Below are 21572 nucleotides of genomic sequence, written 5' to 3'. Positions count from 1 at the left end.
GGGGACAGCCACGTGGTCGAGAGAGGATTTATAACATTTTCTTTCGCCATCGACAATATTGCAAAATGTATGAAAGAGACCTCACCACCGGGACAGGAGCGTGAGGGTCCGGGCAAGGTAAGCAGCCCCGGCCGGCTTCGTCTGGTGTGTGGTCACCGGGAAAGGATTAGGTCACCCCCCCCCCACACACACACACACAGTACAGCTGTCGCCGGGTCTGCGTCTGGGTCCGCGCTCTGAAGGGTCTAGGGAGCCTTGAGCGGTGTGGACGCGGTTCGGGCGATGTGGACGCGGCCCCTGGCGGGGCGTCTTCTGTGACCCGGGGCCGCCAAGGCGGGCTATCATCCCAGCGCAGGAGGTCTGGTGGGGCGCTCCGAGACCCCAAGGTAGCCCAGACGGCCCCGCGGGCTGAGGGTGGCAGTCCTCGGAACTCGCAGCGGGACCGGCGGCGCAGACCAGACTCTGCCCGAGGCACCCTCCCGCGCCCTGGGGGCAGGGGAGGCTGTGCAAACACGCGCCGGTGGATGAGGCACGGCAGAACCACGGGCAGGTGTGGATGCGGGCGGGTGGCAGACGCGGAAAGTTTGGCGGAGCGCGCTCAGCGGGGTCTGGGCGCAGCAGCGTGCGCCGCTGGGGCTGGGACGCACCGCCCCCTACAAGGTGGCTCAGCCGCCTCCCCTGTGGATGACTGGGGGAGCCCCAAACCCGGCCCCGGCTGCTTTAGAACTGAGTCCTAGAGGAAATCCAGAGGCAATTGACTTTGAGCCTGTCAGACAAGTTCACCAAGCACCTGCTCTGCCAGCTCTGCGGTGTTCTCCCTTTCACCGGTGAGGGATCTGAGGGACAGAGGCCAGCTTGATGTCCTAACACACCACACGCTTGTCAGCCGAGGGGATGCAAAGCCAGTTTGGTCCAACCCCGGAACCCAGCTGCTTCTCTCCTTCCACTTCTGCCTCGGTGAGGAGAAAGGGTGGCGGATGTGGCAGTGTGGGGGAGGCAGGGTGCAGATAGGACCTGGAGGCCGGGTGTAGGGAGGCCCTGGGTTGAGACCCCTGGATCTTCCTCCCCTCTTTGTGGCTCCAGGTGGCCCCACAAGGGAATGAATGGAGGAGGGGAGGCAGTGGTGGAGAGGGAGAGTTGGGCAGGTTACTGCCCACCTACGTGTCCCCAGGGGTGCTATGCTGGGGGGCAGATCAAGTGGGGTAGGGTATCTATCTATATGACACTCTCCTGTAGAGGAAAGAAGACTCAACCCCAGCTTCTAACACCGGGGAAGGGCAGAAGGGAGCCTCAAAGGGAGAGGAGATACTTACATGTACAGGGTGCTTCTTGGGGTGGTTCAGTCTCATCTCCCATTACTCACTCTCTGTGTTTTTTGCTCCATTCTTACTCCCACACACTCCTATTTTCAGGGATTCCACCTACTATAGGCCCTTTGCATTTGTTTTTGTTTTTTTGTTTTTTTGTTTTTTTTTTATCAACAAGTAGTCACTAATTATCTACTATGTCCCAGACATGGCTACTCAGAGCTAAACAAGACAGACCCAGTCTCTGCCCTCATGGGACTTCCAGAACAAGGCAGTGACATAGATGATGAGCAACAGCCAGGAAAGGATGGGGCATGGGGATGGGAGGCAGTCGCCTTGTGGGGGCATTAGGGAAGGCTTCTCTGTTGTGGAAGTGACAGTGAGTCAGTTAGAGGGATTAATTCCTCCTTATCCTTTGGGCCCTAGGAAGGCCCCTGATCTCACTCTTCCCTAAGACAGGCTCTTATAGCCTGGGGACCACTCCTTCCATGGACATTTTTATGCCATTATTGGATCAATGTTTGTCTCCTCCCCACCCCCCATTAATTGTAAGTGCCATTAATGACACTGAATCTTTTCTGGATAGATGGTAGGCAAAGTGAATAAAGAATGAGTAGAATTTCTCCAGAAAGACGGAAGCTGTTTAGCCAGGTCAGGCATCCAGATGGCAGAAAGTTTTCTTTCCCCTTCTCTGGCCTGAGTCTTGGGTTCCACACTCCATATGCCGTTCACAGAAACAAACTAAAAGAAACCAGCCTGGTAGGGAAGAAAGCAGGGAGAGACCTGGCGCAGATGGCCCACTAAAGTGCCAAGGCTGGCCCGCTGAAAGTGGCCCTGCCCAGGGCTGGGGAGGAGGAGGGCTGGGGACAGGTGCCCGTGCTGTTCTCTGAGCTCAAACCAGCCTATTCCTCATTCTTCTGCTCCAACCCTTCAAATGCTACTCTGGGAGATGGTGGTGGCCAGAAGGCTCCCCAGGATGGCCAGGGTACAAGACCACACAGTAACTGCCTGGCCTCCAACCCCATCTCCCATCCTGGGCAGACAGGATCCCTGGCAGCACCTCTCTGACCCAGAGTCAGGCATCTGGGCCACAAATAGCTGCCCAGGTGACCTGTAGTTCATTTAAACTCTTGGCTGGAAAGTGAGAATCAGGTTGTAGAGGGACCAACTGACTTTATTTTTATTTTCTGTAGTTTCTAGACTCAGTGAGTTTTTCCTCCCCTGGCCTTGTCAAACCTGTGTGCCTGGCATCTTTCCTAAGGCAGACTGTGCCCTCAGAGATGCACGACAAAGCTTTTAGCATCCCCCACTCCTGTCCTCCCCACTTCAGGGGATTGAACGGCCTCCGTGCATGCAGGGCTAGAGAGAGAGCATCGACATGCTTTATTCAGGTTCTGGCAGGGACAGAAGGAAAGCAGCTTCCTCATCCACCCAGTCAGACAGCCCTCCTGACTGGAATTGCTTTAAATAAATTAATTTGCAATGATTTACTTCCTTCTGTTCTGTGGGGATCACTAGCTTTTAAAATATGTATTTAAATCAGATTCAGAGCTCCCAGAGCAACTTTAACTGCCTTCCCTCCGTCCAGCAGAAGGAGCACTGGATTCAGAGTCAGTGACTCAGATTCAGACCAAGTTCTGATAATGACTAGCTTTGTGACCTTGGGCAAATTACTTAACCTCTCTGCGCCTCCACTGGCTCCTCTGGAAACTGAGGTTAATGATAATTCTTCCCTCACAGAGTGTTGTAAGGATTAAATTAGATAACGTTCAGGGAACAGTTGTGCCATGCCAGGCCTGTGTTTTCCGTTTCCCAGGATTGGCTGTCCCGCTAATTAGCCTGGTGTCCTTGGGAGGGCCACTCAGGCACTCTTTGCCCTCCGTTTTTGAATCTGGAAAGCACAGGTGTTGTTCTAGGAGATGAGGCCACAGAGTTCCCCACTTCCAGCCGTGAGTTCCCACCCACCTCCTTCTACCCTCTGCCAGACATCCTCCCTTCCCACCCCCCACTTCTCATCATCAGAGCACTAGGTTCTAATTGGATCTGGCCCCCTCCCCAGCTGCCTTTCCTCCTGGTTCCTTGTGAAGTCATAGGGTTTGGGCCCCAGGGACCTGCAGTTCTTGGCTCATTTTCAGGAGCAATTAGCTGTGATGTCACAGGCCTCAAAGGTGGCCTCAGCAGGCATGTGGCCAGGCCGTCTGGAAGCCAGGGCTCTGCAAGGGCTATAGCCTGCGGGGCTCCCCCAGGCCTGGAAGTCCCCATTGCCGGTGGTGGGGAGGCAGCTTCCCAGGCAAAGCCAGTTCCATTTCTGTACTTTATGACTCCTTGACGCCTGGAGTCTGAGTGTAAATTAGTTCTGCCCTGTGCTTTTGTTGGCAACTATCTGTTCCTTGGAAGCAAGGGGCTTTGTCAGGAAGAACAAAGCTGTTGGGTGGTTTTCTGATTTGGGGAAGCTCACTCCTGGGGGGAGGGCTCATTGCTTCTTGGTGTCTCTACTCCTTGGTTCTCAGACTTGCTGGTTTTGTTTTGGGTTTTTAAGTCCTATGGCTTAAGAGTCACATATGTTTGTGTGTGTGTGTGTTGGCTGAGGGATTTTTTTCCCCTCCTTTTTGGCTTCTATAGTGTATTCTGTGGGAGCTAATTCCAGGGACTGAACTTTTCAAAGCACTGCTTCCACAGCTTTTAAAAATCTGGACCTAGTTATTCCTGTCATCCACATGTAAAGATTTAGAAAGAAATTCCAAATCCGAGGGTGGGCAACCTGGAGGGAGTATACAGCTCCTGGCTGAGTGCACTCACTGTCGACCTGAGGTCAGAGCCAAAATGTCGAGTGCCTCTTGGGAGAGGAGGTGGTGGTGGTGGAGGGGGAAGGGGGGCAGGATCTGCTCAGTGCCAGACATCTGGATATTTAGAAAACATCTGGGTGGCTGGATTTTTCAGGTTTCTGCCTGACATTTAATATCACAAACATTGAGCCTGCCTCCCGGTCCCGGCCTCCCAAACATACCCAGCCCCTCCCCACCCCCTTCCTGATGGGTAAGAAGCATCCATTCCTACCAATTCCCCAGGTTCCCCCCCCCCCCAAAATCTGATGGGCTTATGACATCATGGCTGGCTGCTGAGCGATGAAGTGGATGCCACAAAGAAATCCGACATATCAGATGGATTCTGAAATCAGTTTCCCTCTGGCTGTAGTAACAGGCATGAAGTCAGAAGAATGTGAGCTTTGTTTAAAAAAAAACAAAAAAATAAATCCAAGCCTTGCCCTGTATTAAAAGACAATTTCTTTAAAGCAAAAAGACCTTTTGGACATCATCCTATTTTAATAGAAATGTTGATTTTTTTATGAAATGACAGCAGCTAATGAATCAGTCCTGAAGCTACTTGTGAATGTTTCATTTCTGTGGAGTTTTTGTGTGTCCTGATTGACGAATAAAGGAACGGTTTATCTCCCTCATTACCTTGTTATTTAAATAGGTTAGCTTCTTCTTTCTTTCTTTCTTTTTTTTTTCTTTTTTGCGGCCAGTGAAATTCACAGGGTAAATTGCTGGTTTATGTTTTTCCAGGAATCCATTTTACGACATGACCGTGGACCTGACCCGGTCTGCAAACATTGTATTTCCCTCTGCTGGTTTTTCTGGCTGTGAAACTGTTAAAAGGATGCAGTGAAGTCTGCTTTGCAGTCTCCTCTCCACAGGGCAGGGCCAAACCAGTGGTCAGGGGCGTTTGTTGGGATGAAAAACCTCTTTGAAAGGACAAAGTCGGGAGAGAAATGACAGCAAAGGGGCCCATGACACAAGGCCCAGGCTAGTCTGGGAGAGGGGAATCTACTGTCTTCCTCCTTCCCCAAATGGGTATGAAGACCTCAGAAATAGTTCCTCAGGCAGAGAACTCACTCTGATGCAGGCCCAGGTTAGAGGGAGCTCAGGGTTCCATGTGCCATGCCTGCCCGGCCCCTGGCACAGGCCTTTGGGGTCTAACAGACCTGCATTGGAGTCGCAAATCCCCATGAACAAGCTTGGGGCCTTGGGTGAGTCACATCACCTCTGAATCTCTGCCCCGTGAACAGGCACAGCGACCCTGCCCGGCCAACTGGGAGAACTGATGCATGATGACATTGATCTGTGTGATGTGTTCTGTGCCTCGGTTTCCCCATTTGTCAAACCATAACAATAATAGGACCACCCTCATACCAACCTCAGGGGCTGTTGTAAGGACTGACACAGTAAGCACTCAGCAAGTGTCAGCTGTTACTATGCGATGCCGCCCTGAACTCACAGGCTGGGTGCCGGGTAGGACTGTTGGGGCTGGGCTAGGAGGGTGTGTCAAATGCAGCACAGGTGGAGGATAATCAAAGACTAAATAGAACAGCTCTCATTTCTCTGCATCGAACTTGCCATGGCTCCCTGTTGCCCAAAGGGGATAAAGTGCCTCTTTATCTGGGTCCCAGGCACCTCACACTTGGGCCTCGTGCACTCTTCTTCTCTGCCCTGTTTGACCGTTCTCTTGGGGGGCTGGAGCATACTGCCTTATTTGGATACAATACTACTGGGTAGGTCATGTTATTGAGCACCTGCTATCACTTTATTCTGGCCAATTTACATGGCTTAACACACTTGATCCTCACATCAACCCATCAACTCCATGCAGGGAGTACAATGATCATTTCTATTTTAGAGGCAAAACCAAGAAAGCTCAGGGGTTAAATATCTTATCCAAGGTCCCAGAGCCTGGATTGAAGCCTGAGGTTGGGCTCCTGCACTCATCCATGAAACCCCAGCTCCACGGGCTCCCTTGGGTCCTTTGGGCCTTCCTCTTCCTGTTTCCCACCTCACCCTGAAGCTGGAGCACCTGCCTTCCCAGAATGCCCACTGCATCTCTGTCTGCCAAGACTCTTGTACCACCTTGGCCTAAAGGCCTTCCCAGGTCGCCCTCCTGTTATGGGAGGAATGCTGGTGGTGCCACTCCTACCCCCCTCAGGGTGTGGCTCTCATCCTGGCCAGTTCTGTGTAACCCATAAGGCTCTGCAGACCAGGTCAGCAGGAATTTACTGAGGACTTACTATGTGTAAAACACAGGGACTCAGAATGGGTACCCACACTCAGCTTGGGCTTCTCTCCCAAACTCCAGACCTATGCAGCCAACACTTCTGCTGTATCTCCATTTGGATGTCCAGGGGACAGCTCCACCAAAGCAGATCACAATCTGAGCTCCTGAAATTCATCCCCTGTCTCACCTTCTCCACCTCTCCATTTCATGTAATGGCACCTCCATTTTCCCACGCCCTTGCTCAGGCCCAAAACCTTGGGGTCAGCCTTGATATCTCCCTCTTTCTGTCCACCCCCTCATTCAATCCATCAGCAAGTGCTATTGGTTCAACTTTCAAAATGTATCAGCAGGCCCTGGTCGGTTGGCTCAGCGGTAGAGCGTCGGCCTGGCGTGCGGGGGACCCGGGTTCAATTCCCGGCCAGGGCACACAGGAGAGGCGCCCATTTGCTTCTCCACCCCCCCTCCCCTTCCTCTCTGTCTCTCTCTTCCCCTCCCGCAGCCAAGGCTCCATTGGAGCAAAGATGGCCCAGGCGCTGGGGATGGCTCCTTGGCCTCTGCCCCAGGCGCTAGAGTGGCTCTGGTCGTGGCAGAGCATTGCCCCCTGGTGGGCAGAGCGTAGCCCCTGGTGGGCGTGCCGGGTGGATCCCGGTTGGGCGCATGCGGGAGTCTGTCTGACTGTCTCTCCCCGTTTCCAGCTTCAGAAAAATACAAAAAAAAAAAAAAAATGTATCAGCAGTTTGACCCCTGCCCTCCACATCCACTGCAACCACTCTCAAAGCCCCCCTGCATGAGCCTCCTCACAGGTCTCCTTCTCTCTCTGTCCCTGGAATCCATTCTCCACACAGCAGCCAGGGTGATCCTGTCAGAACTTAGGTCAAATCTTGTATTCCTCTGCCCAGAACCCTGCAATGGATCTCAGCCCAATCAGGATCAAAGCAGAGTCCTGCCGGTGGACCCTGCTTGTTCCTTGTGTGGCCTCAGTTCCTGCCACCCCCCACCTCACTCATGACCTCCTTGCTATTCCTCCAGCAGACCATGTTCATTCTCGCTTCAGGGCCTTTGCACCTGCTGTTCCTCCCCCAGTACCTTTCATCGAATATTTATATCACTTTCTCTTTGACTTCCTCTAGGGAGCTCATCAAATGTCACCTGCTCAGAGAGACTTTTCCTCACCACCTTCTCCCATCCTTTGCCCACCCGGCGGCTCTCTCTCTGCTCCGCCATGCCTTGCAGCACTCACTTGCACTGACCTTGTAGTGCACGTGCATGTGTTTGTTACTAGAACTCAACCTGTCCTCTCACTGCTGTATTCCTGGTGAGTGAAAGGATAGGTGGATGGATGCCGTGGAGGGACAGCAAGTATTGGACACCTTGTCTGTGCCAGGTTCTGTTCTGAGGGCTAAGGTGACACATGTAACAAGACATCCCCCTGTCCTCCTACTCACAGAGTCCTAGTTTGGGGAGGGAGGCAGACACTGAGGGTGGAGGAGAGTGGTGTCCTGGAGTGAGCTCAGAAGAGGACTTGGTCCAGCTGGTTGGAGGGAGCTTCCTGGAGGAGGAGATATACACGAGGTACCCTGAAAAGTGAAGAGGAATTGGGCAGGAGGAGGGCTGGGTAGACAGGTAGGTGTGTGCTCCTGGGCTGAGGATGGGGCTGGTGGGCAGGGAGGAGTAGGTAGGGCTTTAAAGGTCAATACAAACCACTTGGGTGGAGAGAAGGGCAGGTTTTCCAGGTTGAGGTTACTGTGTGGGCAGAGCCCCTGGGGTGGGAATGTATAGGGTACGTATGGGCCACTTGGCCTCTGAGGATGGACTGGGGAAGATCTTCAGTGCTGGTTGGGGCGGTGTCAGGGGGAATGGTGGAGCCTGGCGTGGACTCCCATGGCGTGGACTCCCAGTTCTCTCTGTCCAGCCCTATGATCCTAGATGCATCAGTTCTCTTCTTCTTGGCTGTTTTCCCATTGGTGGACCCTTGATGTTTCCTGCAGCACTGTCCTGCCACATAGGGAGGGGGAAATAAGCCTAGAGCGACCCAGGGTAGAGTGAAGTCTGCCGGGAAGAGCGTGGTCAGCAGGGGAGGGGGAGGAGGGAATGTGCAAAGACACTGGGCTGCATTTCTCCAGTCCCTCCCTCAATGAGCAGAGAGGCAGGCAAGACAATGACGGGGATGGCCTGGATGTCCCCAGTAGGGGCCAGGCGTGGGGTGTACCCAGCTCTGTGCTCAAGGAGCCACCAAAGTTTGGCCTCACCCTCTGCTGAGTACCACAACCCTGAGAGATAGGTCCCTCCTTGATGCTAGAGAAGTCAAGGCTCAGAGCAGAGAGGTAACCAACACCTACATTAGGACATAGCTGATAAATGGCAGGTGAAGGACTTGAACCCAGACCTACCTAGCCCCACTCCCTTTAGCAAGACCGAGCTGCATCCTTTGGGTGGACTGGGTGAGCTAATGTCAGTCTGGAGAAGCTAGGGTCACACAGGTAAAAGCTATTTCATGACAGGCTCTGAGATTGAGTCCCAGATCCTCACCACAGGGGTGCTTTGCTCAAGGCCACTTTCTCTTTTGGGAAGGTGAGTCAGGCCTCTGGGAAGTTCTCTGAGCCTCTCCCCTTGGCAGGAACTTCTTTGAAGACTCTGGATGCTCCTAGAATGTTCTAGAGTCATTGACTCTCTAAAGGCTCACAACAACTTCTTACGCAGGGGCTGTTGTTATCTCCACTTATAGCTCAGGAAACGAGGCTCTGAGAGGAGCAGCTACCCCAGTAGGGCACCCTGGTTGATTGGGCTACCCTACTGCATTGACTGTCTGAAGGTGGCTATGGGGACAGAGGGCCTGCCTCCACATGCTGCTGAGAGCTGCTGCCTGAGCCGGGAGTTTCAGGGGCTGATTTCAGCCCTCACTGAGAACTTTTTCAAGTTGCACAAGACGGAGTGTTTGCAGGAGTGAGCTCTCTGACATCACTGAAGTTCAATAGCTATGCATGTGGGGGAAGGGAGAGTAGGTCTGAGGGGCTTAAGCCCAAGTTTCTTTGACCTTTCCAAGCCTCAGTTTTCTTATCTGTGGAATGGGGACATTACTACCTAGCTATCAGTTAAAGAGCACTGTAAAGCACCCAGCTCTTTTCTGACCCACAGAAGGTTTCCAGTAATTGTCACTGTCCCCTCTCAGAGCTTCCAAGCTTCCTCTATAACAGTGGGGCTCTGAAGACAGAGTGGAAAAGGGGCCTCTGCCTCCAACAGTCCTGCCCCTGTGGAGCAGGTCCACAGATCTCTGTTGCTTCCCTGTCTGGGGGGCTGGGGCTCCAGGTCAGGGGTGGGCCAGCCCTTGATATCTGCCTCCCAATCTCATCTGTCAGCTGGCTGGGTCATGGCCAGCACCTGCAGTAATTGGGAGGCCCCACAATGACATTTTGGAAAGCATGGTTTTGAGAGCACACCACTGGCCTCCAGGAAGCAAAGCTCACCTTTCATCCTTGTAATAACCTCACTGCTCTAGTCATAGCCCCACCCAGGCTATACCCAGAGCTCCCTGCCTTCCAGAGCCTCTTAGCTCCCCAGATAGGGAATGGAACAATGCCAGGACTCATGGGCTCTGTCATAGTGCTCCAGGCAATTGATATTTGTTGAGTTGGTACTGACTCTATCAGGGATTTTCCTTACCTTCATTCACTCAAATAATTTTTGAGACTGGGCTTGCAATCTCATATTATAGGAGAGAAATCCTAGGCACAGGGAGAAGCAACCTGGTGAAGCGATATTGAAGCCAGTGTTCCATCCCCCAGTGTGAGCATTCTCTGCCTATATCCTGCCAGCCAGCCCCTGGGCAGAGCAATGGAAAGAGAAGCCTTTGGAGACCTGGAGTGTGGTGGCGGGGACTGTGGCTGTGCAGGAGGGCAGATCCAGGCACAATTCTGACTCCACTCTGATGGCTTTGCACATTCTGTTCCCCTGTGCCTCATGCCCTTCCTGCAGATTCCTGTCTGTCCTAGGTCTCTCCAGGCTTAAGTCTCATCCTCTCTGTGAGACAGAACAGTGTATCAAGAAAGGCACATGGTTAGGAATCCACAGGCCTATTTTCAAATCCTGCCCTGCCACCACTGAACCTGGAAAGGAGAAGAATAAGGGGAACAGCATACAAATAGGGATCAGCATAGGCAACGGCCAGAAGATGTGAATGGGCCTTTGAGAGCTGCATCAGCTAGGGGGGTGGAGCCAGAAGCCAGGCAGAGGGGAGGAGGCCTAGGTTGGCTTGCCCTTTCCCCACTCTGGGCCTTTGCCTGGGCTGTCCTTCCTGCCTGGCCTGCCCTTCCCCTTCTCCTTCTTTCCAAGCTTTCATGTCTTTAAGTCCCTGCTTTTTGATGTTTCCTGCCAGTTCCTTACTGAGCCACCTCTCTCAAAACCCTCTTCCCCCAGTGTTCCCACAGCCCCAAGTGTTGCCTTGGTTTGTGCAATGACCCAGGTTATACAGGTTTCTGTGTTGTCTGAGTGTGGTGTTAAGTTCTTCATTTCAAATCCTGGCTCTGCTCCTCTCCTGCTGGGTGATCATGGATAAGTTACTTCACCTCTTTGTTTTTTCATCTGTGGATGACAGTAGCAGTCCCCAACTCACAGGGTTCTCTAAGGGATTGAGTGAGACTGTACTTATAAAGCAGCAAACCTCTGAAAGGCAGCCAGCTGGGACCCACACGTGCAAGCACGTTATCATTATTATTGGTGAGTCCCTTCAGGGCAAGGCTTGGTGTTTGGTGCCCTGTTCATGGCAAGGAAGAAATGGGCTCAGTGATCACTTCTGGAAGGAATGGGCAGCCCGTTCTCCTGTACAGATGTGAGCTCTAATAAAACGGCCAGCAGCCTAAATAGTTACCATGTATTGAATGCCTACATCATCTTGTTTAATCTTTTTTTTTATCTTGTTTAATCTTGACCACCCCTCAACGTGGGAATTATTAAACCCATTTGGCAGTTAATATAATTTAGGCACAGAAGACTCGGCTGCCCCTCTGAAATCCGGTGAATGAGTGGCAGAGTTGGCTTTTACACTCGGGTCTGGCTGGCTTTGCTGTGCTGTGTGTTGGTTAGGTCCAGACACTGAATGGTCCAGACATTCCCTTTCTCCGTCCTCAGTGCCTTTCCCATCTCTAGGCCACCCCTTCATGTCACTGAGGTAAGAGGGCATGGATTTGGGACCCATAGTGTTCTGTCTGTTCATGAGTCCTGCACCGTATAATACAGGCACTCATCTGCATACAAGCACGAAGATGCACACACATACACACGGGCACGTGACCTCCGCAGCCAACAAGTTCCCCCAGGTCTCCAGAGCTATGTCTCTGCGACCACAAACCACTGGAAGTCCCATGAAACCCTGCAGTAGAACTGTCACTGCTCATGGGTTCCTGTAGCTCAGTCCTCCACCTGTTAGCATGGGAGCTCTTGTTGGCTTGTCATTGATTGAGTCAGATAGGGCGTGGAGACTCCCCATGCTTGGCTCAGTGTCCTCGGTGCCATTCAGTCTCACTGGTCCCTGGCACCAGGAGAGCCCAACACCTTGCTGGGATCCTTGGGGAGCTCACATGACCTCCCTGAGCTCCAGTTTCTTCACTGATCCTACAACCCCAGTCAGTCAGTCCACTCTGTCTACCTGGCCAGGCTGGATTGAGGCTCAAGTAGGAAAGTGAATGTGGAGGATTAATGACCGGGGTGGGGGTGGGGGTGGGGAGGAAGCAGAGAATGCCCTTTGGTGGCTGAGGATGGTATTCAGAGGCATCCTGGCTGCTGAGGTTCCCCTGGGCCCGCTGGAGAAGGGACTGTGTAAGTGATTCTGAACCAGTCCTGGTTGTCTTCCTTTGAACTCAACTTGGAGTCACCCTGGCTGTGCTCATCCTGGCAGCCTCTGAGAGAGTGTGGGCAGCTGTACGGTGGGGGAGGCAGTCCCCAAAGGGCTTCGGACTCTTTAAAGTGGCCTGTGGCCGGCTGAGAAACCAGTGGCCAAGGGATAAAGACAGGGATGGGGCAGGGAGGACCTCTGTGGGTGCTGAGCCTAGGGGAGGGAGCCCAGGAGGAGCAAACCTGGACCCTGGAAAAGGTTCATTCATTCATTCATTCTGCACATGTGCCCTGCAGAACTGTGCTCAGTGCTGGGGACACAGCAGCGGACAAGACTCTTGCCTTCATGGAGATTACATTCTAATGGAGGGACACAGACAAGAAACATAATAGGAGAGTAAAATATATTATTGTCCAGAGTGATAAGTACTAAGAAGAAAAATAAAACGGGGAAGGGAAACGAGTGGATTTTTTTTTGTAATAAATGAGGTATCAAAGAAAGGTCTAATTGAGAAAGTAAGATTTGAGCGCAGGCTGCAAGGAAGTGGGGAGGTGAGTCAGATGGCTCTCTGGAGAAGAGCATTCAGCCAGAGGGAACAGCCAGGGCAAAGGCCTGAGGCCAGAGCTTGCCTGGCATGGTGGAGGAAGAGGGGGAGGCCCTGTGGCTGGAGGGGAGTGAGGGAGGGGAGGTGGGAGCAGATGAGCTCAGAGAGGAAATGGGGGACAGATGGTGAGGCCTCCTGGACTCACCATTTAAAAGGATCCCTCTGGCTGCTGATTTGAGAATAGACTGGAGGAGGGGCAAGGGCAGCACCAGGGAGATGGATGGGAGGTTGTTGAAAATAATCTAACAGGATTTGCTGATGAAGTGTGTGTGTGTGTGGGGGGGGGGGGGGGAGAACGGTGTTGAGGATGACTCCCGAGAGTTCTGGTCCATTTGCTGGCCTAGAGGCTCAGAGGAGTCCCTCGGGGAGGCTGGAGTGGTTCTGTCTGCATCCAGGGGGGCTACATGGATCCAGCCCAACCCCAGGAAATGCCACCCTCTTGTGCTCTGGACAGTGGCTGGACTTAAAGTGGTCCATGGGCCAATATGAATGAACCTTCACCATTAGTCCTCCTACCCCTCCATTCACCCACACATTTGCCTGCCCTCCTCCCTGCCTCTTCTTTCCTTCCTGTCCATTCACCATCCCTGTTCCCACCCTCTAGGCACTGTCCCAGGCACCGAGGCTGCATCGACAGACAGGTCCCTGCACTTGTGGACTTGACATCCAGTGTGTGTGGGCCTGAAGCAACTTCTCCATGGTTGAGAAGAAGACCAAAAGATACTCTTAATTCTTTTCAGTTTCAGGTCACTTGACAAGTTTGTGGCTACCTGTGATTTGATTGTTAAACATTTCTAAGTCATTTCAAATAAAGTCAGTATCACTAAAAAAACCCTGGTCAGGGCCCTGGCCGGTTGGCTCAGTGGTAGAGCGTCGGCCTGGCGTGCAGGAGTCCCGGGTTCGATTCCTGGCCAGGGCACACAGGAGAAGCGCCCATCTGCTTCTCCACCCCTCCCCCTCTCCTTCCTCTCTGTCTCTCTCTTCCCCTCCCGCAGCCAAGGCTCCATTGGAGCAAAGTTGGCCCGGGCAGTGAGGATGGCTCTGTGGCCTCTGCCTCAGGCGCTAGAATGGCTCTGGTCGCAACAGAGCGATACCCCAGATGGGCAGAGCATTGCCCCCTGGTGGGCATGCCGGGTGGATCCGGGTCGGGCGCATGCGGGAGTCTGTCTGACTGCCTCCCCGTTTCCAGCTTCGGAAAAATGCAAAAAAAACAAAAAACAAAAAAAAACCCTGGTCAGGTCACGCCTCCTGTTTGGGCTCCAGAAAAGCCTGGCAAAGTTGAGGGCTCCATGCTGATAAGGCTCGGGGGAGGGAGTGGTCTGAGGAGGTAGGTAGTCTTTATTCTGAGCAGAGAGGGGGGAAGGGCATTTGAATGGAAGAGTAGTGCACCAAACGGCATGTGTAGGGGAGGATGTGTGGAACAGGGTGGTGTGTAGGGGTGGGGAGGCTGCAAAGCCAGGTGAATCCCACTGGAGCTCTAGCCTTTGTTCTGAGGACAATGGAGAACCATTGAAGAAGGTTTCTGAGCTGGGAAACGGCCCACCTTGTGCTGGTGGAACCATGGTGGACAAATGAGAAAAGGCAAGTGGTTTGAGGTGAGAAGGCCAGTGAGGAAGCTGTGGCCTCAATCAGCCGAGGGTTTTGGTACCTGATCCAGAAAAATGGGAGCATCCCAGGGGTGACTGAAGGGATCTGGTAAGTGGGGGTGACACTGCCTGCTCAGGTCTCACAGGCAGCCACCTCACATAATCTCACAACAAAGGTGCTCCTCCTGCAGTGCTACCTCGGCAATGTCCCCATTCCCACCTGGCCCTCTGCCCCAGAACCTGGCAGCATCCTGGACTCCCTCTCCCCTCCACTGGTGCTGACTCCTAGTCACTGATTTGGTCTCCCAAATTCCTCCTCAGTGTGCCCCTCCTCTGTACCTGCACACCCTCTGTCCCAGGCTGGGCCCCGCTTCTCCAGACGTGGACTATGGCCACCTGGCTTCACGTCCAGCCTGTACTGCTGGTCCATCCTCCGCAGTATAGACGCAGGGGTACTTCTAGAACCTGAGTCTGTCCTGCCACCTTCCTCATCCTCCTGGTCTCCCACTGCCCTGAGGAAAGCCCACCTGGCACAGGCCCCGCTCAGCCTGCCTGCCCCTCTGCAGCCTCACCCCTCCCGACACCTAGCCTCACACTGAGCTTCTTGTTCCACTTCACTCATTTGGCTAAGGTGTACTGTCTACCTGCTTCGTGCTGGCACCATGCTTGCATCGAAAGTTGGGGACTGTGTGAGCGGAAAGAGAATCAGTCATGGGGTCTGGGATCAGGTGAGGCCTCTCTGAGGACAAGGTATCTGAGCTGAGTTTCCAAGGATGAGCAGCAAGTGGGGAAAGAGCGTTTTGAGATGAAGGGATGGCTTGAGCAAAGCCCGAGGCAGGTCTGAGCCGGACCCTGCAGGGGAAGCAGGGTCCTGGGCTCGTATCAGGTTATCTGCTACCTGACCCCCCGCACTGTGCCAGCTTGGAAGAGCAGGGCTGAGCCTGGCAGGTGGCAGGGTCAACTCCTGGGGACCTGTGGGTAGACTGAGATGGGAAGGTCCTGTCATTTTTGTAAAATAGCTTTATTGAGATTCAACTCACATACTATAAAATTCATCCTTTTAAAGTATACAATTCAGTGGTTTTAGAATATTTATAGAGTTGTACACCATCACCACTATCTAATTCTAGAACATTTTTATCATCCCCCAAAGAAACTCTATAACCATTAGCAGTCACTCCCCATTCCCCCTACTTTCAGCCCTGGTAACCACTAATCTACTTCCTATCTCTATGGATTTGCCAATTCTGGGACATTTCAGAGAAATGGAGTCAGAAAATACATGGTGTTTTGTGTCTGGCTTCTTTTACTGAGTATCACAGTTTTTGTTATTATTATTATTTTTTAAAAGATCAATTCATTCATGTGTAGCATGAATCAGTACAGTACTTCATTACTTTTTATGGCCAAATAATATTCCAGTGTTTGGATAGACCACATTTCCAAATTTTGTTTATTCATCCATCAGTTGGTGAGCATTTGGATTGTTTCTACTTTAGTGCTGTTCTGTACAAGTTATGGGAACAAGTATTTTCATTTCTCTTGAGTAGGTACCTAGAGGTGGAATTTTTAGGGTAACAGAGTAACTCTTGGTTTAATATGTTTTGTTTTTTACTTCTTAGTGAGAGAGAGAGAGACAGACAGGAAGGGAGAGAGATGAAAAGCATCAATTCATAGTTGTGGCACCTTAGTTGTTCATTGATTGCTTTCTCATATGTGCCTTGACCAGGGGGTTCCAGCAAAACCAGTGACCCCTTGCTCAAGCCAGTGACCTTGGGCTCAAGCCAGCGACCTTGGGCTTCTAGCCAGTGACCTTTGTGCTCAAGTCAGTGATCATGGGGTCATGTCTATGATCCCACGCTCAAGCCGGAGACCCTGGGCTCAAACCGGATGAGTCCATACTCAAACTGGAGACCTTGGGGTTTTGCACCTGGGTCCTCAGCATCACAGGCCAATGCTCTATCCACTGCACCACTGCCTGGTCAGGCTGTTTAACCTTTTGAGGAATGGCTTTCCACAGTGGCTGCACCATTTTACATTCCCCGACCCCACCCCAGCAGCACCTGAGGGTTGCACTAATACTTGTTATTGCCCATCTTTTGGTGATAGCCATCCTAGTGGGAGAGAAATGGTATCTCACTGTAGGTTTGACTAATGACTGGTGATGTTGGCATCTTTTCACATGCTTTGAAGAAATGTCTGTTTATATTGCTTGTCCATTTACAATTGGGTTATCTGTGCTTTCATGGTTGGGTGATCACAGTTCTTTGCATTTCTGGATGCAAGTCCCTTATCAGGAGAAAGGACCTGGGATGTCAGTACTCCTACTCCTGGGGTCTGTGTCCAAGGTCTCACAGAGGGACTCCAGTACCCTCTGGGAGGTGGACGTCTGCCCCATGAGTTACCTTCTACCCCCAGCTTCCCCGAGTCTACTGCCTAGACCCACTGCAGACATCACATGCTGAATACTTCACAAGGACTATGGTGCCTCTACCTACCGGGGCTCAGGCCCAGCAGTTGGCTTTCATTTCAAGGAAAAGGGAAAATGCTGATCCTTTAAGAGGTGACCGCAGAGAAGCCGCCACCTGTTCCACGCCTGCTGTGACCATTGCCACAACTAGAGCTGTGTCAGATCAGCTGCCTCTGGTGGGGCTCAGAGGTTGAGCCCCAGGCTTACCAAGACGCCCGCCTGATGGGCCGGCTGTAGGGGCGTGATGCAGCCCTGTGCTGTGGGAGGGACGCCTGGCGGGGCAGCGGCAGCCCCTTGGGCCAAGTCTTCCCTTGCCCTGCTTATTTAAACTTTCCTGAACTTTCCACAGCTTGTAAGTTGAGATCCTATAACTTTGAGAATCAAGGGAAATGGTAAAAAAAAACCCAAACCAAAACAAAAAAAAACAACAAAAAACCCAACCATGGCTGCTGGCTGATTTTGGCTCAGACATTTGGGGAATGCTTTCTCTAGCTGCCTAGGACTGGGTGCTAGGCTGAAGACAGGAGCAGTGCTTGCTGCGCCTGTCACGTGGGGTCACCTCCCCCTGCAATTCTTTGGGCTGGGCTGTTTGCTCCACTAGTGGTCCCCAGCTTCATGCCATTGCTAGTGGCTGTGTGTGTGTGTGCAGGGATCTCTGAGCCACTGCAAAGCAGCTCCCTCCCAGCACAAGTTATAAAGAAGGAAAGGGGCCTAATAATTCGGAAGAGGAGCCAGGCCCAGCTGGAGGGCCCGGGCTGCAGCCTCTGGAAGCTGGGGAGGGTTCTACAGGTGGGGGGGGGGGGGTCTGAACTGTCCTTTAAAGAGGGTTAGGATTTTAAAAGGCAGTAAAGGCATTCAGTCAGAAGAAGCATGCACACAGGCCTGGCACACTGGGGAACTGATGGAGGGCTGTTAACTGGGGGGGTGAACAGAAGCAGATGAGAAGCCAGCTGGGGTTGATAGTCCCTGGCCCCATGGGCCTGGCTGTACGCCCACCTCCCTCATAGTGCTCCTACATGTTAAGGAGCTCTCTGGTCCCCTCTCCAACCTTTGCTCCATGGCTGGGGTCTGGTTCTGACCCCTCCCTGCAAGCCCCACCAGCAGTGCTCTCCCAGGAGACATCAGGATCCAGACAGCAGTTTTTCTCCTTTGCAGGTTTGGGCCTCAGGGCTTACTCCTCACTCCCACAGCGCCCCAGCTGGGCCTGCCTCCCAACACCTGCCACCCGCCCACGTGGATCCCCCCTCTGTCCCTGCTGGCACGGCTTTGGCAGGCTCTGAGCCCTGAGGCCCTCTGCTCCCTGATTAGGAAGCAAGCAGCCGGTGGGCTCTGGAGCCAGAGCGAGAGATTTATTGTGGTTTTTAGGGGGCGTTTAGGAGCAATGTGATAATGTCTGTGAACGCACTTCGTAAACTGTAACGGGGGAGTGCCATGCACACGTGAGGGACGGTGGCTGGGAAGGGGGCAGGAGCCCAGCCCACAGATGACACAGTGTCTCATCCTGGAAGCCCCTTCAGTCCCCGGAGGGGGGAGTGGATAAGCCGGCTGGGCTCAAGGATGGGAGTCCCAGACTGCATCTGCTGGAATAGGGCCTTCCCAGGCCTGCAGGCTTGCCTGTGTCACCAGGAAGCTCTGGAATGAGCTGTGAGCCAGAAAATTGTCTGGGTCCCTCCCTCGTTCAAGAGGCCCAGTTGCACTGTCGTGATGGTGACATGCTTTCTAGCTGCAGAATAGGGAGGACAGCGGCCTGTTGACCCCACTTTGGGGGGACCAAAATAACAAGTGAACAGCAACTGGACTGGGCTGTCTTCTCAGCAAGGGAGCTACCTATAGCAGGGGGCTATGCCATCCCACCTTTGTAGCTAATTGTTACCATCTGAGGTTTTTTTCCCCAATGACAAATGTTTGTTGAGCACCTACTATGTATTATACTTGGCACTGCTCTAGATGCTGGGGGTACAGCAAGGATCAAGACAGACAAAAATGTCCTTCCTCACAGAGCTTATGTGGAGGAAGGGTGAAGACAGACAACCTGCAGGTGAATAACAACATTTAAAAAAATTTTTCTTATTGATCGATTTTAGTGAGAGAGGAAGGGAGGGAGAACAAGACAGGGACATCGAGCTGCTCCTGAATGTGCCCTGACCGGGGAATGAACCAGCAACCTCTGCGCTTCGGAAGGATGCTCTAACCAACCCAAGTTATCTGGCCAGGGTGGATAATTACAATTTTAACTACTGGGTTAGGAAAGGTCTCTCTGAGGCTCTCCTCATCTCTCTCTCCAGGTGGGCCCTTCTTTGTGGCCTTCAAGACAATTCTGGACCCTGAGGGTTAACTAGTCCTCCCTGCCCCCTTAACCTGTCCATCACTACTAAGGCTTAAAGGCTAGGCAGCCTCAGGGCTCCCAGGCTTGCAATCAAGGCTGCTCTGGGTTCTTGAGCTTGGGACTGGTTCCCTGTATTAATCTAAAGCTGAATGAGAAGTGAGCTAAGCTGTTTGAGCATTACTGGAGCTGGGCCCTATTCTAAATATCAGACCTGAATTATCTAATTTAATCCCAATACACCAGATGATGTGGGAAATGTCATTAATATCCCTATTTTTTAAGACAGAAAACTAAGCCCTGGTGAGGTTGTGTAACTTGCCTAAGGCCACACGGTTGTTACAGTGAAGCTAGGATATTAACCCTCTAGGGCTCACACTTTTCACTGTTCCCTAGTCAGGGTCACAAGCCTTGAACTTTATGATTACCAGGGTGTGCCAAATGGTTCCATATGCCTTGTCCCATGCCAGCCTCATTTTAGTCTCTTAAGACAGTTGGTCTTCTTATGATCTGACCCAGGGAGAGACAGGAACATTGAGCTGCTCCTATATGTATGTGCCCTGACTGGGAATCAAATCCGTAACCTTGTTGTTTCGGGATGACACTCTTAACTGACTGAGCTAACCCTAATTCTACACTTTAAGGCAGGGGTCTCAAACTTGCGGCCCGCGGGCCGCATGCAGCCCGCCGAACAATTTTATGCGGCCCGCAGACTAATCCACGAAGTTCAAAATATTTTGGATAAAATTAAGTAAGCCTAGGGGCCTACTTGTATTTTTCATTTCTCTAGCATCTTGCTCTGCGGCCCACATGCTGAGTTGAGTTTGAGACCCCTGCTTTAAGGGGAGGAAATGGAGGTCCTGAGTAGGGAGTCACAGCTGGGAGGTTTGGAATTCAGGATTCCAATTCAGGCTAGCTTACCCCAGAACCCAAGCACTTAACCTCCTGGCTCTCCTTCATCCTTGCTTCCTCTTTGTGTGTTGTCTTGTCTGTGCCCCTCAAAGTCCATAAAGGTTGGGTTTTCCCTCATAGCACAGGTGGGCATGCTGAGGTCTAAGAAGGTATTTTGTGATTTGTCCATGGTTCCTAGCTGTTGAGCTAGGCCTGCTTACTGGCCCCCTCACTGAGAAGCCTCCTGGCTAGGCCACTGTGGCCAGGGGGTGGTTAAGGAGGTGAGGACAGTGTTCTGGACATTTACCCAGATATACAAGGCTGTGGACGGGAGGCCTGTCCGGAGCTAGCGCTGGGATTCAGGTGCCTTCATCTTCTCTATTATATACCTGTCCCACCTAGACTTAGCTCTGAACCCAGCTCTGAGGGGTGTCTCACCTCCATGTTGGGCAGGGGCACTCTGGAGGGCCATGCAGACTCCGGACTTAGTGTCCTCCCAGCCTGTGACCTTGGTAAGGTCACCTCCTAATTTGCTTCTTTTCTGCAAAATGGGATTCTGATATCTGGCTGGGTTTGTGACAGATATTCAGAAAAGCCTGTGGTGTATCTGGTGGTGGAAAGGGATGGCTCTTGACTGGACCCTTCTGGAAGCAGTAGGAGAACGGGGTGCTGAGACACCTGCCCAGGGGAGTCACCACAGCTGCGCCAGCCCAGGAGGGCACTCTGGGGTACTACTCTGTCCCCCATGGTCACTGGCCAGCTGCTGCCCTCAGACCCTGTGGCCCTGAGGCCTGCTGTGACCTCACAGGTGCCAGGGAGGCACAGTTGGGCCCTCCCTGAGCCTCCTGGACAACCCCCAGGTGAACTGCGCCTTCTCAGAGGGTTTTGATGCCAGTCTGAGGGCAGCAGCAGCAGAGGCCCTGAAGCCTTGGCAGTGGGATTAAGGTGGAAAAAAATGAAGCGTGGAAATCATTAGCTTCCTTGGTTGGCAAGAGCCTCCCGGAATGAACATTTGGGGCTTTTAAAATGAACATCAGCTGTAGGGACTGGTGCCCTGTGCCCGCCATGGCCCAGGCGGCCTCATGGATTCCCGATCCGGCTGTTCTTCTTTGGTTGCCCCTCAGCCAACACTTACTGAGCGCCTACTGTGGGCCAGGCCCAGAGCCAGGATGGGAGGGAGAATCCAGCCAGAGAGCAGCAGCCCTGTGGTGAGAACTCAGCCGCAGAGGCCTCAGTGCCAGCCAGCAAGGAACCAGGCAGGGCCGGGCTGTGGGAGCAGGGAGGGGCTGGGTGGCCATTGAGGGGGCGGGGGGGGGGGCAGCGCCAGGAAGCTTCCTAGAATAGGGGTCTTAAGGGTGGGGGTGGGCATCCCACAGAGAGGGGCCTTCAAAAGCACTGGGGTATAAAGAACTCCTTGCAGGAGAACACATGCCTTTGGGGCCAGTCAGGTGGGCCTGGAGCAAGCTGCAGGCCAGTGTTCTGTCAAGACTGCTGCCAAATGGCAATGTGTGTGTG

The 21572-nt window shown here is 52.7% G+C and overlaps 1 protein-coding gene across 3 annotated transcripts in view; it reads left to right on the top strand.

Annotated features, from left to right (window-relative positions):
- TCF20 (transcription factor 20) overlaps window positions 1–21572 on the top strand; it is a 210786-nt gene continuing 189214 nt past the window's right edge. The window contains exon 1 of one of the 3 annotated variants that reach the window (XM_066358572.1): window positions 1–117. In XM_066358572.1, the coding sequence (XP_066214669.1) occupies window positions 70–117 (48 nt within the window). In that variant the 5' untranslated portion in view covers window positions 1–69. The remainder of the gene's footprint in view (window positions 118–21572) is intronic. The other 2 variants (XM_066358569.1, XM_066358570.1) reach the window with 2 other exon arrangements.

The sequence above is a fragment of the Saccopteryx leptura genome, chromosome 1 (genome assembly GCF_036850995.1).
Source record: "Saccopteryx leptura isolate mSacLep1 chromosome 1, mSacLep1_pri_phased_curated, whole genome shotgun sequence".
Classification (NCBI taxonomy): domain Eukaryota; kingdom Metazoa; phylum Chordata; class Mammalia; order Chiroptera; family Emballonuridae; genus Saccopteryx; species Saccopteryx leptura.
The sequence above is the reverse complement of the archived record's forward strand: the minus strand, read 5'-3'. Positions and strand labels throughout refer to the sequence as shown.